At 39.7% G+C, this 16,085-nt stretch overlaps 2 protein-coding genes across 4 annotated transcripts in view; one reads left to right on the top strand and one right to left on the bottom strand.

Moving 5' to 3' along the window:
* Positions 1-16,085, top strand: part of adad1 (adenosine deaminase domain containing 1 (testis-specific)) — a 62,167-nt gene that overhangs the window by 4,481 nt on the left and 41,601 nt on the right. The window contains exon 2 of the mRNA XM_088386129.1: positions 12,136-12,344. The gene's annotated coding sequence lies outside the window, so the exon portion shown is untranslated. The remainder of the gene's footprint in view (positions 1-12,135; positions 12,345-16,085) is intronic.
* Positions 103-12,855, bottom strand: tlx2 (T cell leukemia homeobox 2). 3 transcript variants are annotated; one of them, XM_088386507.1, is made up of 5 exons: positions 11,855-12,853; positions 5,517-5,741; positions 3,844-4,081; positions 712-892; positions 103-488 (listed from the first exon to the last, which is right to left on the bottom strand). In XM_088386507.1, the coding sequence occupies exons 1-5, from the start codon at positions 12,381-12,383 to the stop codon at positions 477-479; spliced, it is 1,185 nt and encodes a 394-aa protein (XP_088242633.1). In that variant the 5' UTR covers positions 12,384-12,853; the 3' UTR covers positions 103-476. The 3 variants fall into 3 exon arrangements, with proteins under 3 accessions (XP_088242633.1, XP_088242545.1, XP_088242722.1); XM_088386419.1 differs by lacking the exon at positions 103-488 and having other exon boundaries at positions 495-892; positions 11,855-12,854; XM_088386596.1 differs by lacking the exons at positions 103-488; positions 5,517-5,741 and having other exon boundaries at positions 495-892; positions 11,855-12,855.

Genomic DNA, 16,085 nt, shown 5'->3' with positions numbered 1-16,085 from the left:
TGTTCAGCTACAGTTGTTTTGTTGAAGTGCTTTTTCGATTATAATAAGGCTCGGATCCATAATACAATGAGACAAGAAAAGCAAGAAACGTTCTCATCATTTCAAAAAAAAGTCACAATATCATTTAATATAAAACACTATTTTTAAATGGACCGTCATGAGAAAGTCCATGTCCATTAGGGGCACTGCTAATCAGCAGAACTCCCAGCCAGCGCATACAGAAAAGGATTTCAAACATGCATTTTCTTTTATTACTACATTGTACAAAGTCAAAGGGAGAATCCAGGTGTTTTTTGTGTTGGTGTTGTTGTTTTTTTTTTTTTTGCAGACATGGTCAGACAAGTCTCTGCATCCTCTTGAAGGTTCCAGCGGTAAAAAGGGAACATAGAACGAGGGGGGGGGGCGGGGGGGGTGTCAGTCTTGATAGGTAGGCATGTACACAGGTGTCCATTAGTTAGGGGGTCCCTCCTGCCTTTTTAGACCGTCAGCTGAAGGGAAAGCGGAAATGTGGTGTAAGGCAGGAAAACGACTCAACACATAGACTACTCACAAAAAGTTAGGAATATATAAAGGCCATTACTGAAAAGCCCAATATCCTGAACTCTTTGTCAGTCGTGAGTCATTGGTTTCTACGTCGCAGAATCCCTACCCAGACACACTCGCGTGCGCACACATTCACACGACAGATGCCACGGAGGTGACGGACGTCACCTTATTGTCATCCGCCCAGGGCTGCAGGTTCTGCAAGGCGTATAGGGAAGAGTTGTGCAGGCAGAGCGGATCGGGCTGCAGGGGCTGGCTTAGGGTCTTCTGGAAGGCTTCCTGCTGGAGCTGAAGCATCAGCCGGTTGGCCTGCTGCCTCTCGGCCTCCCGTTCCTCCGCCGTCTGTCTCCTGGTTGGGTACGAAAGACCAGACAGGCAGGATTTTAGCATTTTAGTACAGTACTGGGTGACACCAAAGATCTGGTAATATCTTATGGAATCAGAATTTGTGACATGTTTGCAGTTGAAACCATTAGTTAGGTGTACATAATCAAAGAGCAGACAGCCGGTGTAAATCGAAATGACTGTTAGCCATGTTGACATGAAAAGTATTGCTTGGTGGTTGACGCGACAAAGCTGCACATTAGCATTTTTATTTCCTCGCCACCTGTGTCGGGGGGGATTCAGGGGTGAGATGACAGCTGATCTGGATGAGTGACAGGTGAAGAGGGAACGTGACTGGCGGGCAGGCAGGTGGGCGACTCTGCGTTACACGTGTTAACATGGAGAGGCGCCTCCTGTACGACGTGTCGGGAGGAGCTGGAATCACCCATGACACTCGGATGCTGCCCAAGAGCAGCTTGAGACAAAAGACTGAACTGCAGAATGGCTTGGTTGCTAACCAAAACAGCAGCACATGGATTCAACTTGCGTGGTTTCAACTTGCGTGTTGTGCCTGCGCAGCATTAAGAGATTTCCATAAAAAAAGTTGATTAATACATTCATAATAAATAAACTTGATGGCACATTGAATCATCCTTTTTATTCTATTCACTCCCCTTTCGTGTGTTAGAAATTGTAATATTGTATATTTCAAGCAAGCCTACTTTTATTGATGGGAAAGTTATTCACATTGTGGCTTGCTGTTTTCATCATTAAGGGGTGAAGTGTTTATTTTTTACGTTATTAGTAAATTTCGTGGTTTTTTTCGGAAGCTCAACTTCCCAAACATCTTCTTTAGCCCGCAAAATAGTTAAGATTGACTCAACAGCGCCTCTACTGATGTCAAGTGAGTAGTGCACCCTACCTGAGTCTATAGTATGGTTTGGTCAACATTCATATCAAAAATCAATAACCGGGCTGGCATGAAATTCTGGGCCAATAGCAACAAGAAGAAAATGATTAGGGCAGGTAGGGCCCTCACGCAGGCGCTCGCAGCAAGCTGCGGCCATTAGCCACGTGTTATTGCTAACAGCATTACCATAATGTGGTTGGCTGCTTGCTGATTCGATCACCATCTTGTTAGTTAGCGTGCTCGTCACGCAAGCGCATCCCTCATGTTGAGGCTAGCAGGTGCTCACTGCCACCACCACGGCGGTATCAATCTTGGTCAAACGAGGAAGTGGGTTAAGGCCTGGGCGCTTATTCGTTGTGACACGCCATTTTGTTTATGCTCATTTTAGTTTTAGGCATTGAAACTGACTTTTGCTGTATAGGGTCACTAGAGTTCAGCATTCCCTTTTTTGTTTTTAATATTCAATAACTCATGACCAATTTGAGAGCAAAGGGGTTTGATTATAATTACTTGCACAAATGAATTTTGCCAAGTGCATGCTAATAAAAACACTAAATGGTGCATACAGTGCTTTGAGATGACATTACAGTTTTGTAATCTTTTACTGTATATTTGGGGGATGGGATATTTTTCAAATTCAGTTAGTTTTGATTCGTATTATGTATTTGGTTTTATTAGGGACTGGCGAGTACTATTTTAGGGTAGTCATAGAATACTACAGCTGAGACTTTAGGCCAAAAAAAAAAGAGAGTAAGTCATCCTCTGCTGTCGTTGGCGCTATGATATACGTTGCCAAGTGAGTGAAGTCATCTACATTAGAAATACCCCTGTTGACAATTTTTTGTCATTGTGTCAAATCAAATTTGATATTAAAAGTGATAGCGTTATCGGTAGTCAATATCTCCGAGTGAACACTCGTACTGCTCTCAGTCTGAAAAAAATGGTATCAAACATCCCTACTTTTTATTAGCTGTATTTATTTGTGGGGGTGCTTTGTTTTAGTATAGTTTGTATTAGTTGTAGTATTTTATTTTAATACGGAGTGATTCTTGTGTGCAAGATTAACAAGGTCACAGTAAACATTGTGGAATAAAAACACAGCAAAATCATAAAAAAAACATCAGTTAACCACGTTATGTATAGCCATCAAGTACGGCTGTCATCAAACAGTCCAAGCTGATATACCCGCATACTCTCATTCACAGCTTGTTTATTTGTTCTTCAATTTTTGGAAAATATTTCCCGATACCTATAAAACACGTATTATATAAGTGACAGTATTGCGCTGTAAACAGCTTTCTTCTTTGCTGACTTGACAACCAAAACAAAAATGAGAATTTTTGTCCGAACGCCATGTGACTTCAAATAAGCTTTTAAAAGGTGCTGTCACTTTAAGGGCACGGGGTAATTGGATTTATCACACGTTCACCTCCAAACGATTGCAAACAGCGGCAAGAATGAAGTACAGGGAATGCACGTGTCTCCGGTGAGAGGCTTTGAGTATTGCTGCGGGCAGCAAGTCTCTAAAAGGCCTTTTAGGAGGCTCCGGTAATTGTGCTTGGTCAAGTGAACTGGCCTCCGCCGCCCGCCCAGCTAAGCAAAATAAAAAGGCGTACGCCGTGTCGCGAGGCGCCTCCGACGCTTAAACCGCGACGGCCATTTTGTGCAACATCAGAAGCTACTTTGGATTTGAGGGCAAAACAGAGTGTCCATTTAGGACTGGATAAAAGTGCACATGCTGTTTTGATGGATCACCTTTCATGGGTTCTAATTATCTAGAGTGCTTAACAAACTTATCAGACTGCCAGTCATCAAGAGACCATCCAACAGCATGAAGTGCGGTAATGCAGATTCTTTCAGTTTTCAATGAGCTCTCAATGGTCAACCATTTTGAACATGACAAAGTTTAAGCTGTGAATTGATTTTCTTCCATTTTTAGTCTTGGAATTTTACTAATTTGAAAAGGAATAGAGCATTTGAAACAGCGATTTCCTTCAACCATTTGTTCACGGCAAGATTTGGGCAATGCTTGCGTCTTGTATGCGCTCAGCAGCGTAGAGACTTACCGCCATTTTGTCCGCCTGTTCTGAAACCACGTCTTGACTTGAGCGTCCGTCATCTTGAGGGCCTTGGCCAGGGTGGCGCGTTCGGCCGACGCCAGGTACTTCTGCCGGTGGAAGCGTTTCTCCAGCTCGCAGATTTGTACCCGGCTGAAGGACGTGCGGGGCTTTTTCCTCTTGGGTGGCGTGCGGTTCTGGTACGGGTGGCCAATGCGACGGGTCACAGAGAAGGGCGACAAGGCAGCTAGAAAATTTAGAAACACCGGAATGGGCATTTTTGTTGTACTAGTCATCGGATAAGCAGAAATGACGAATCATTAAATGGATGGACAGAGATGGGTCACATGACTTGACGTGTTAGACATGTTATGACTGGGACCTTGCTTGGCTAAAACTTATGAAAGACTCTACTTTTGCTAGCTTCTGGTGATAGATGTGCCCCATCAGTTATTACCATCAAAACCCAGAACGAAAAGATTTCCCTGGAGATTTGGTTTGCTTTTCAGTCTTTAGCTGGATGAAGTGATTGCCAATTTTGTGGTGGTGTATTCCGGGCCTCTAAGCGAAGGCCCAGAAGCTGCCAGTTGAGGAGGACGATTGTGATTACAATTGTCCGTAAATCAATAAAGTTACATTTCTCCAAAGGAAAAATTGTAGTACGGACACAGCTGTCCTGTAAAAAAAAAACAAAAAAAAAACATTTCCGTTCACAAAAAAGCTTCTGTTATCTCATGAACTTTAGAATTTAAAAATCATTATCAAAAAATTTTAATTTTCTCTTTAGTTGATCATGAAAATGTAGTCAAATAGTCCATCCGTAATTTTTGGCATGATATGATCTAATATCAATATGATCTAATATCAACTGCATCAAGGATGCCCAAACTAACTGTGGTGCGCAAAGTGTAATGCTATACAATATCTGGTCGACCAAGTACACACCTTTTTATTAGGTTGAGTATGTGGGAGAGGGGTACGCCATCTAGCTCTATCAAATTTACCTGATTAAATAATGCCTTTTAAATGGGCCTTTTTGTCAAGGCTGTGCACAGGAGAGCAGTCATGCTCCATGTTTGATGTGTTAATTAGTGTAGCCATAAATACGGTTATCTTGATATGATATATATATATATTGCCTTTAAATGGTTGTTGGTTTTTAGGTTGTATACAAGTACATGGGGGGTGCACCATCTAGCTTGTGGTTGCTTCTATTGTTTTTATGGGGATTATATTTTGATCGTGTTTTTATTTTTATCACGCTGTTACTATTCTATTTTTTTTTCTTTTTGGTTATATTTCTTATCAGATTGAGAGGGGTGCGCCATCTACGTACCTTCTTGCGTGTGGTTGCTAGTATTTTTATCAATTATATTGTCATGTTTTGATCATGTTGACGTGATTAAACATGGATCTCTAAAGTCAATAGGTTGTGAATAAGAGTGAGTGTTTATATTATTTCAGTATTATCAGTACATGACATTGAATGCCTTTTAATTGCTGTTTGTTTTGTTTTTTTTTTTTGTTTTCCTAGATTGCACCGCCTATTTAAATTGTGATATAATTAAATAAAATACAGTTTAATGTTGTTTTTTTATTTTATTTTTTAGCCTTTTTCATGATGTGTATGGTAGAAGAGGGCTGAGCCATTTGTTGTGCAGTCAGGCGAGACGGTAACTCACCTGGGCAAGCCCCCTTTGGGAAAGAATAGTCTGCAAGGAGGCCATTGCCGTCTCGCAGGTGCGCGAGCTCAGGGTAATAGCATTTAGCTAAGGTCTCCACCGTGCTCCAGACAGGGACCCTGCCGATGTCCCCCTTGGGGAGAGGGCAGAGGGGCCCGGCCGCTGCAGCCCCGTTTCCCGGCCCCCCCGCGGCCTCTCGTGCTCGGCTCTCCTCTGCCTGCTCCCCTAAAGGAAAGGGAGACAAAGTGAGGTCCCGCATCTGGAGCACAGCAGCCTGCCTTTGGCCATAGGTAGCCCCCGGGTGGCGAATCACAAGGGAGAAGCCTGAATGATCAACGGCTTCTTGACGGACATTTACACTTTAAATTTTAAACATGTGACGTAAACAAGTGACTTAGCGTTCCTGTGGATGATCAACCAAAGCAGCCAATCAGCATCAACACAATGTTTGCGTGTGTGTGTGTTAAATGACTAAACATCATCATAAAACATTTATATGATAAAAGCAGGTTAAGAAAACAACCTTAAACATAAATGGGGTTGACAAATTAACATCACAATCATGTTATTTAGCTGAATTAGGCATTTTTGGATTTTTATTCAGCAAAATATAGAGTTGGGTCCAAACCATGAAACTGGGTACTGATTGTAATTAAAAACCGTAAAAATATGTTGTAAAAATATAAGATAAGACGGCCGTAACCGAATTTTCGCACCCACTGCAGATTGGTAGGATCCAACATTGTAAATCATCATGTAGTTTAAAACTGCTACAACCAATTTTTTATACCTCTCAAATTTACGCAAAAAAACCAAAAGGCTCAATTTTGACACACACTACCATGTTTGTAGCATCTAATTCATAAAATGTGTATTAACTTTAATAAAAAAAAAACACTTAACATATCTAAAAAAAAATAGTCCAATTGTCAAATAAAATATAAATCAACCAAAAAATGTGCACCCTTTACCAATTACTTGAAATGTCCAAAAGATGAAAATGTGGATTGAGTTTCATTTGAAATCTGAAAAAAATAGCCCTCAAAAACTTTGCTGTAGATTAGAATACATTTTAAAATTGCCTAACCAAAATGTTGCCACCCCCCAGATTTATGTGAAATTTGCTACGGTCAAGTTTTTTCAATTCTTACTTGGTGTACTGCCAAATGATGCAAATACTGATTTTGAATTCAGAAATAATATATTTAAGAAATATATCATGTAGTCTTTGATTGATTTAAAATGTGTTAATCCCCCATGAGATCCGTCATTAATATAGTAATAATAATCCAAGCATTTCAGTGTATTTTTTTACTGTTTGCATCAAACTTTACAGTTAAACAATGTTTCTCAAACCAACACATTAAATCTATGAGAATTTAACTCATTTTACTGTCATATTTTTCCCCAAATAGGAAAGCTTGTCATATTGGCCTTCCTTCCTTCCTTCCTGCCTGCCTGCTTGCTTGGCTCATTTTCACTGTCCAAGTATTAATAACCACATCATGTGGATCATAAAATATCTATGAATCCTGTCTATTTTGTCAGGCGTGGGATAAACACACAATCAATATGTGTGTAAGGGGATCGTTTTAGGCCATAGATCCACTTGCCCGACCAACCAACCAGCCACACTCTGATTGTGATTGAGAGCAATAGAACCTGAAAAAATCAGCTAATTTGTTTTTTCTTTCCTTCTGTTTGGCCATCTAAAAAGAAAATCTCACCAGGAACCCAAATAAACATTTGTTTGGGCATCCCCTGAGGTTGCTGATGCTATTTGGCAACAGCACGGACTGTTCGAGGCTCTCCTGATTTTTGTGATTTCAAAACAGATTGCTGCAATGTGAACGTTGTTGTGTGTATGACAAGCGCATTTAGGCGCATATTGCTTTGTAATGATGCTCCCTAATCGCCTACCCTTTTTTTTTTTAATATGAACATCATCAGGTTTCACGGGCCGTAATTGTGAGAATGGTAATGGTATCCCCCGCTAAAAGATTTCTTCAGGGCATGACGTGGGTGGGATTTTTATCATTAGTTTGAAACCCCTTAATGCTGCCTAAAGATGCTCACCCATGACCTATTTTGGTGTTTTAAGACACATTTCAACATTGGTAATTTATTGTTTATTTATGTTTATTTATTAACATTGTACAATACTCCTTCTGGATTTCATTTATTTATTTATTCATTTATTTACATTTAAAAAAAAAAAAACAGCATATTATTCATGGGTTTTTACGGTACTGTGTTTATGCCACACATACTCAGGCTGAGTTTCTGGTGCGCAAACAACTTACAACAGGCTGACGTTTTCTCTCGCTCATAATTGACAAACTGAGATTCAATGCCTCATCTTTATAATACGGAAAAGCTGCGCTGATCTCAAGTCCAAAGTGATGCAGTGCTGCATTAGGGATCTGTTAGTCATTACCGCTCTTTACAAACCTGACAATTGAGCACTCCAAATTGCCCGTAGGTATGACTGTGAGTGTGGATGATTGTGTGCCATGTAATTGGCTGGTGACTAGTTCAGGGTGCGCCAGGCTGCCCATATACAAAGATCTGAGTATTTCAGTATTGTTTTCTGTATAGTTGGTTGGCTCAAAAATATTGTTGGAACCCCAGATTGCTCATTATGGAGTGTTCCAAGGATGTTCCATTACATATGACCGTTTGAGTCCATTGTATGTTTTGTTTTGATGGTATTATTTTTGAGGCCTTCATGGTTGATGTCTGACTTTGTAGGTCTGTTGGTGCTCACAAGCATCTGGCTACATAATGCTTCATATTAGATGCTATTTTGGGCCATCTGTCTAAAGAGGCTCATTCGATTCGCTGCTGGAAAAGAATGAATGGACGACTGAAATTGAAATACAACCATGCAGATAAATGCATCGTTCATCGTTTTACATGTAAAATATAATCGTCCCAAGTGTTTAAATTGTAGCTCAATGCCAACCTTCCAAGCAACAATGAAAATATTGCCACTCGCTCATGGTATGTTTTTAGCAGTTTTTACATTCTCACAGAAATACTTTTTTTATTTTTTGCGTGCCGGACCCTCAAAAACATTTTGTTCCTGCACTGCCTATTTTTTTTTTTTTTATTTCCTTGTACTAGAATCAATGTGGAGTCCAAAACATACAAAAAAAAAAATAATAATTACATTCTCAACTTTTCTAGTTGCGAATGCGTTAAGAAAACGTTAAGAAGATGCAGAAAAACAACATTGAAAGGGTTGGTATAGATTTGGTATAAATCTGGAGGTGTACAAACTTGGAGTTGGCAAATTTCAGTTGTATTTTATTGGGCTGAAAATGAATCCACATTTCTTTTCAAATAAGATCTGACTTTGAAAACTGTGCAAGAAAGCTTAGAACAGTGGAGCCCTGCATGCTCACGTTTCGGCACCCGATAAGTCCCCTTATTTGATTTTTTTCCCCCCCAATTTTTTTTCCCCGCCAACCCCTGTTTTTCATCAAACACATCTTTTTATCACAGTTTTTAAAAGATGTTTTGGTCATGCCACAAAAGTAATAATCAAAACTACCATGGTATTGCAAGTAAAATAGATTTACAAGTACATTTTTAGTACTTTTCAGCCAAATATAAAAATTCAAAATTCGACTAATACACTTTTTTGCACACAGTCATACCAGATTTCACATATTGCTGAATTCGTTTTTTGCACCCTCTGAAATATTATCTGCACCACTGAAGCACTCACGCAGCATACAGTAAAAACAACCATGGAATCAATAGGCAATTTATGACTCTTTAAATATACGCTGCGCTTACACACTCCAAGTGGACTGTATATAATGTGAATTAATTTCCCTGCCGATAAATGCAAGCCACCAAAAAAAGAGAGAAAAAGCCTTGTTCTTCCAGTTAGATAAAACGTGCATTTTTTTCAGGGGGCGGGGGAGACCCTAACCCAATTTCACCAAAAGCAAAACGCCGCCACAGAGAATATGAATGTGGCGTATATAATAAAAGCATGCGCGCGTGTGTGCGGCGTACTTAATAACACTTCGCGGTGACAAAGTCACCCCACCCCCAACCACCCCCACTGCGGATATTACCTTTTCTCCGACAATCTAATAAATAAATCCGTGAAGGATTCTAACGGGGATATTGAAATAGAACATGAACATACAGTGCTATTTATTACCGTGCGGCGTTCAGGCGCGAAACGCAAGGCAGAAGGAGGCTGCTTCTTCTTCTTCTTTAATTTATGGCGACGAAAGTGGACGTGATGGTTGCTCTGTTTATTGTCGCTTGTCATATTATGATGACGAGTCTTGCTTGGACAGCATGGGACCAGCGAGGAAAAAAGCGTTCAAGGGGGATGGGAAATGCATCTGTACATATTTGTGTTGTGTTATAAATACGTGGCATAATCTTTTTAGTACTGTAAAAAAAAAAAAAAAAGATACTGTACATTAAAAACATCTAATAAAACTTACCTAACAAAAGTTAAATGCGTCTCAATTTCGACATTGTTTCTAATATTTTGTACGTAATTGATGGCTTTAAAAAAAGTCTTGAGTGTTATCAAAAAAATTAATGGAATAATCAACATAGTAATACGAAGATGAAACGTTTCCTTTAAGTGTAAAAAGGAAAAAAAATCTGTCTACTAAAACGTGAAAATAAAAATCATGTGCATTTTTTTTCATTGCTATACGTCTGCAGAAGCCAAACTCATATACTTCTATGGCTAATTAACCTTAAAACATCTTACCACTCTGTTTTATATCAAAAAAAATGTCTTTGTGTGCAATGCAAATGCAAGCAAATGTCTGGTCTAACCCATTTGACCTGCATCGCAAACAAAAAACACCTTACCAGTGTGTTTGTTTAAAAAAAAAAGACAAATTGCCTCAACATTAAAATGTCAACAATAAAGTCTTATTTATCGAGCACTTTACATGAAAATACGTCACGCGTGATGGAAATTAAATTAGCCCAGACCAAATCATGCATTTCTGCACCCCCCACCTTTACACAAAGAATCATCTTTTTAATTGGACGCCATTTTCTGATCAATAGGGCGGCCTACGTCATGATTGCAGCGACAAAATGGAGGAATTAAAAGGAGAGATCATCAGTGAGTCTTTACACGAATGGAGCCATTTGACAACCCCTCATCCCTCTAGATTAATAATTCATCACATCGAATGAACGGAATGGTCAATATTTAATAGAAGGCGGTGGGGGGGGCTTTTTCATCTTCATAACCGTGGGATCATGTGGCACACATGCATGCATGCACACTGGACTAATTAATAGCATTATTTAAAAACGTTCAAAATATGAATGATATTTTTTCCCCCAACATTACACACTCTATTAAATATGTTTTTTAATGTATAAGAAAACGGTCTGACTCAGCCCCAGCTTGATTAGAATACGGCTAAATAATGTATGCAAAGTGTAATCAAAGTATCATGTGAGAATGGGCCTCTATAGTCGAAAAGCAATTGATATGATTTATGTTCAAGAATGAAAATGATTCATAATTGTGACAAATATGCTAATTGGCTTCCTTTTGTATCAAAATATGTTTTTATAATGCGACAGTGTTTTTGATGCTTTGGATTTTCATGCAAGAATTTTAAAAATGAAGTACTGTATACAATAAAAAGTGCTTATTTTTATTTTGTGATTAAAATAGATTTATGAATTGTTTTGCTTTTGCAAATCTTTTGTTTGCAATGCTGCTCTCAATTTTCTTAAGAGTAAGACGTGAGTGTGATGTTGACATCAGTTGTCAACTGGATACTAGTTTGAAGATGTTTGCATTGTTTTAAATAATACAAGGCCTCAAATATGAACAGATGCACTTTTATGACATTGAAAAATATATACAATATACACATGGTGGCACATGCGATGTTTATTGTTATTGAGGGCCATACTAAAAATATGAAGAAGACATTTCATGAGCATTTGGGGCCCTTGAACCACTTTTTTGGTTATTACCTCGTTACATTTTGCTAAACTAGTGCAAAATGATGGTGCCTTTTTACAAATATTTTATGAGCATTTTTGGGAAATATTTTCTATGCATAAATATGGGTTTTATTTTAAACATTTCTCTTGGGGTTTGCAGAATGTGCCTTTTCGGAAAACACGACGCAAGCTTTTTGAGAACACTTTTGTTTTTTAATTTGGGTCTTTTGACCACCTGAAACATCATTTTAAAAACTTCCTTTTGAGTTTTGCTTGTTGTTTTTTTTAAATACAAAATTCGTTTAAAAATGATTACGTAAACGCACATTTTACGATCATATCGTTGCACAGAAATAATTTTGAAAGTAATTTACCTGTTAGTCTGTCCTTGGCAAACCTCCTACTGTTTTCCATCCAGGGGAAGGTAAAATTGGTATTACCCATGGGCCCCATGCCGGGCACCGGGCCGAGGCCGGGCGGTGTCTGGTGGGCTCCGCCGGCAGCCGAGTTGGGCGGCGGGGGCGGTGGCGGCGGCATGGGCCTGTGCGCCGGCACCCGGATCACCCCGCCGGCCCCCGCCCCTGCCGCCCCCGCCGCCGAGTTGACGTTGACGTTCATGTTCATACTGACGTTCATGTTCATGTTGACATTGTAGGAGCCGGCCAGGCCCATGGAGCACGCCGGGTTGTAAACACCACCGTAGCCGTTGCCGTAGACGGCGTTGGAGGCGGCGGCCAGCGCGGCGTACTCGGGCTCTCCGGTCCGGTTGGGCAGCATGCATCCGCCCTGGGACTGCTCCGAGCTGTTGAGGATCTGGTCGATGCCGAAACTGATGGGTTCGTGCTGCTGCTGCTGTTGCTGCTGGTGAGTTTGGTTCACCTCCTCAATGCCAGTGTGCTCCATTGTTTTATTCTTATCTTAATACCAAGCACAAAAGTGTGTTTTTTTTTCGTCCTCTCTCTATATTCGTTGCAGTCTGCTTGCTTTCAAGCATCCATGATAGCCCACAATGATGATAATAACAATAGATCCAGTGCGTAAAACGACCCAAATGGTGCCATCGTTTGCGTCCAAAGGGGCTAAGAGACAGCGTATTCCATTTTACGCGTACCCGGCACGAGGGTGACAAATCACTTACTGACACAAATCCGCGCGTTGGGCCCCCGGACAGCCTGCGAGGGCCCACGGGTGGGGATGCTGCTGGTGGGGATCCATGCGCGTCAAAACTGAGCAAAACCCCGACCGGATTGAGGGAACCTTTGACTTTGCAGGCTCGCGGAGCGAGAGGGGCGACTTGTGTTGCGTTCAAGTGCAGGTGAGATGAGCCTATGCGTAAAAGCTGCCATTCGGCCGAGCCCTCTTCCTCCTCCCCCTCCTCCTCCTCCTCTTCCACTTCTTTCCTCCGCCTCCTCTTCCTCCTCTTCTTCATCCATAATGGACGTGCTCGGTGCTCTTAAAGAGGCAGCAATTTTTCCGGCGTTCAAAAGCTAACTGGAGCGATTGTGTCTTTAAATGATGCCCGAAGCCACGAAGCTCCAATTTGTCCTTTTAGGAATTTTATTGGGAATCCGCGAGGGTTGCGTAAAAAAACAAAGAAAATAGGGAAAGGAAAAATCAATCGTATAATCGGATGAAGTGTGTTTTTCATTTTTCTCTCTTGAGTATTTTCTGTCAAAGGTGCTACTTTTGGCTTACAGCCATTCAAGTTTGAACCTCACAAATAAGAATATAAATATTAAACGGAAAATAGTGGCATCATAAATAAAAGTACTACTTTTAGCCAAAGTGAATCATGCCAGTCACTCTCATTCTGAACCAAAGCCCCAAAATTTGTTTTCATTCATGTGTGACGTCATTCACTTACAATTGAAAATTAAGTATCCGTCTGCCAAATTCATAAATTTAAGTAGATATTTAACCAGTAATAAACTGTAGAAAAAAATATTTTAAGCAGCGATTATGCAGTAAGTAATGTCATATTATTGATAAATATATATATATATATATATATATATATATATATATATATATATATATATATATATATATATATATATATATATATATATTTAAAACATATTACAAACAACTTTTGCTTGGAAGTTGACCATGCTCGATTAATATAAAAATATCAAAATGAAATTAAAATTTATGCTGTATAGTTTACTCAAAATTGTGTATTTTAGTTACTTTTAAAAAACATTTTCCAAAACTCATTTAAGCATCAAATAAAACCAAACCACAGCAAACTGCTAAGGCGAATTCTGACGTCGAGACGACGAGAAGTGACAGTTAGATGGCTAACAGATGAGCTTGTGTCAAATAGCAATCTAGCAATATCAAAATTGAGTTTGATATTTTATTTGTACTATTTCATGATCATAACTGTTATGGCCAAAATTATATTTGACTTGTTTTAAAGCTATACAGAGAGTGGCCTCGCTAGCCTGATGGCTTCCTGCAGTAAAAACCATTTACTTTATATTTCTTGTTGAAACGTTGAATTTCAAATATATTTCAAAGCATCCAAGAAAATGATTAAACGCCAAAACAGAAGGAACTGTGACAAATGTATTACTTTATTCAATTAGTTTCAACTTCCCTATGACGTCATCTATGCGGGGAAATTGTCAACCCTGTCAGTCAATGAAATGAACTCCAGTGTTTGCATGGATGGATGGATGGATGGATGGATGGATGGATGGATGGATGGATGGATAGATAGATAGATAGATAGATAGATAGATAGATAGATAGATAGATAGATAGATAGATAGATAGATAGATAGATAGATAGATAGATAGATAGATAGCCATGCACCTCAGCTCCTTCTGTAGGCCTCAATTCAATAAACATGAAAAATGAATGATAATAAAAGCACGACATGCTCTATGAGGAAGGAGAAGGAGCAGCGGGTGGGTAGGGTGCGGGGAAAAAAACAAATTTAATATATCAGCGTTTTATTACGCACTTATTTCACTTTGGGCGCGAATGGAGATATGTCTCTGCTGCAAGAGGTGGCTGCAGGGGAAGCATAAAAATCAATTGTGTGCATGCTGGGCGGACCATATCCATAACGCTGGTGGCTGAGATGCTTACTGTTATGATCATGATGACGATGATGAAGATGATGACGAGGGGAAGGAGGAGGATGGGCTGTTTACATGCTGCAAATGAGTTCAATGCAAACGTATTTCAACCTAAACACAATTTGACCGGCGTGACAAACAAGGCACATGTGGAATATATTGAAGCTTTTCGTGCAGTTTCCACACGAGCTTTACAGCCATCAAATGATGTAGTAGCGCTTAGACTTTTTTTTTTTTCACCGAGCAGAGACAACGCTATCAAGGAAGCTCAGTGCAAAAGCAATTTTACGAATGCTTACTTTTAATTGACATTGTCAGATATGTAACAGTAGATGTAATGTCGCCTATATTTATAATTAAGCCTTGTGCTGATGTGTGCACTGCAGGGACTCTTCACTCTCAACCTGTAACAGCCCACATGGCGAGTTTCCTAATTAAAATAGCACATCAGTTATACTGATCATATTTAAAGTCACACATGAGTTGTCATTCAAATAGATCTTTTTTTTTTTTTCCTGGTGATTTTTTTTAGCATTGAGGCATATATTTTCCACTTAAGGTCATTCTAATGCATTATAAAGGTTACAGTTGATACATTATACTATTGATGCAATAAAAGAAAAACTTCAATTAAGATTCAAGCACATACACACATGCGCGCACACACACACGCCAGCACTTTTCCTGAATGTAAGTGATGAATATCGCCTGCAGGCAATGCAGTTTGTGTGCTTAATAATGTCCATCACCAAAAGAGCCACTATGCAGGCTTTAAAAGAATTTGTCACAGTAACACAAGAGTGCAGGTGGGAAAATCCCCGCAATGAGTTTGGATCATGCAAAATGAGCTGTCACATTAAACTGGTATGCACGTGTAGTCAAATTTATTTGGAAAATGATTAAAACCAATTGATCCCCCCCAAAAATAAAAATATTGAAATCAATGATCAAATATTTTTTTTCATGCGAAATGTCATAATTTAGTATTATTCTTTTCTCACTTCCTACCTTTCTTTTAACACACAAACACGCACACACACACACACACACACACACACACACACACACACACACACACACACGCACACACATACATGCTTACTATATATACTCTATTACTATAACCTCTATTACACTCACTGACCTCATTTCTGTTAGTTCACATGTATGAATGCAGGTTGTATGTGGAGAGTTGTATTACATTAGGGTGCATTTGCGGGGTCCTCAACGCCCCCCGGGGAGAAATCTGGCGCCTCCTGTTTGGAGCAGACGCGAAGCTGCGTGGCCAGAGTGGAAGAGGAAGGAGGGAGGGGATGAGGGGGGGGGGGGGACTCAAAGTGAAATGCAGGCTGGGGACGATTGATGGATGTCATATTGCTGCTTGCACTGACAAACTCAAAGCAACGAGGTCATTTAGTTCAGCAGTATCATCATCGTCAACATTGTTATTATTATTATGATTATTATGATGGGATCATTTTGTTATGCTGACAAGCTCAAGGCTACATGCTCATG

The sequence above is a fragment of the Syngnathus floridae genome, chromosome 1, assembly GCF_059516105.1.
Source record: "Syngnathus floridae isolate MCC-2025c chromosome 1, RoL_Sflo_1.0, whole genome shotgun sequence".
NCBI lineage: Eukaryota > Metazoa > Chordata > Actinopteri > Syngnathiformes > Syngnathidae > Syngnathus > Syngnathus floridae.
The sequence above is the reverse complement of the archived record's forward strand: the minus strand, read 5'-3'. Positions and strand labels throughout refer to the sequence as shown.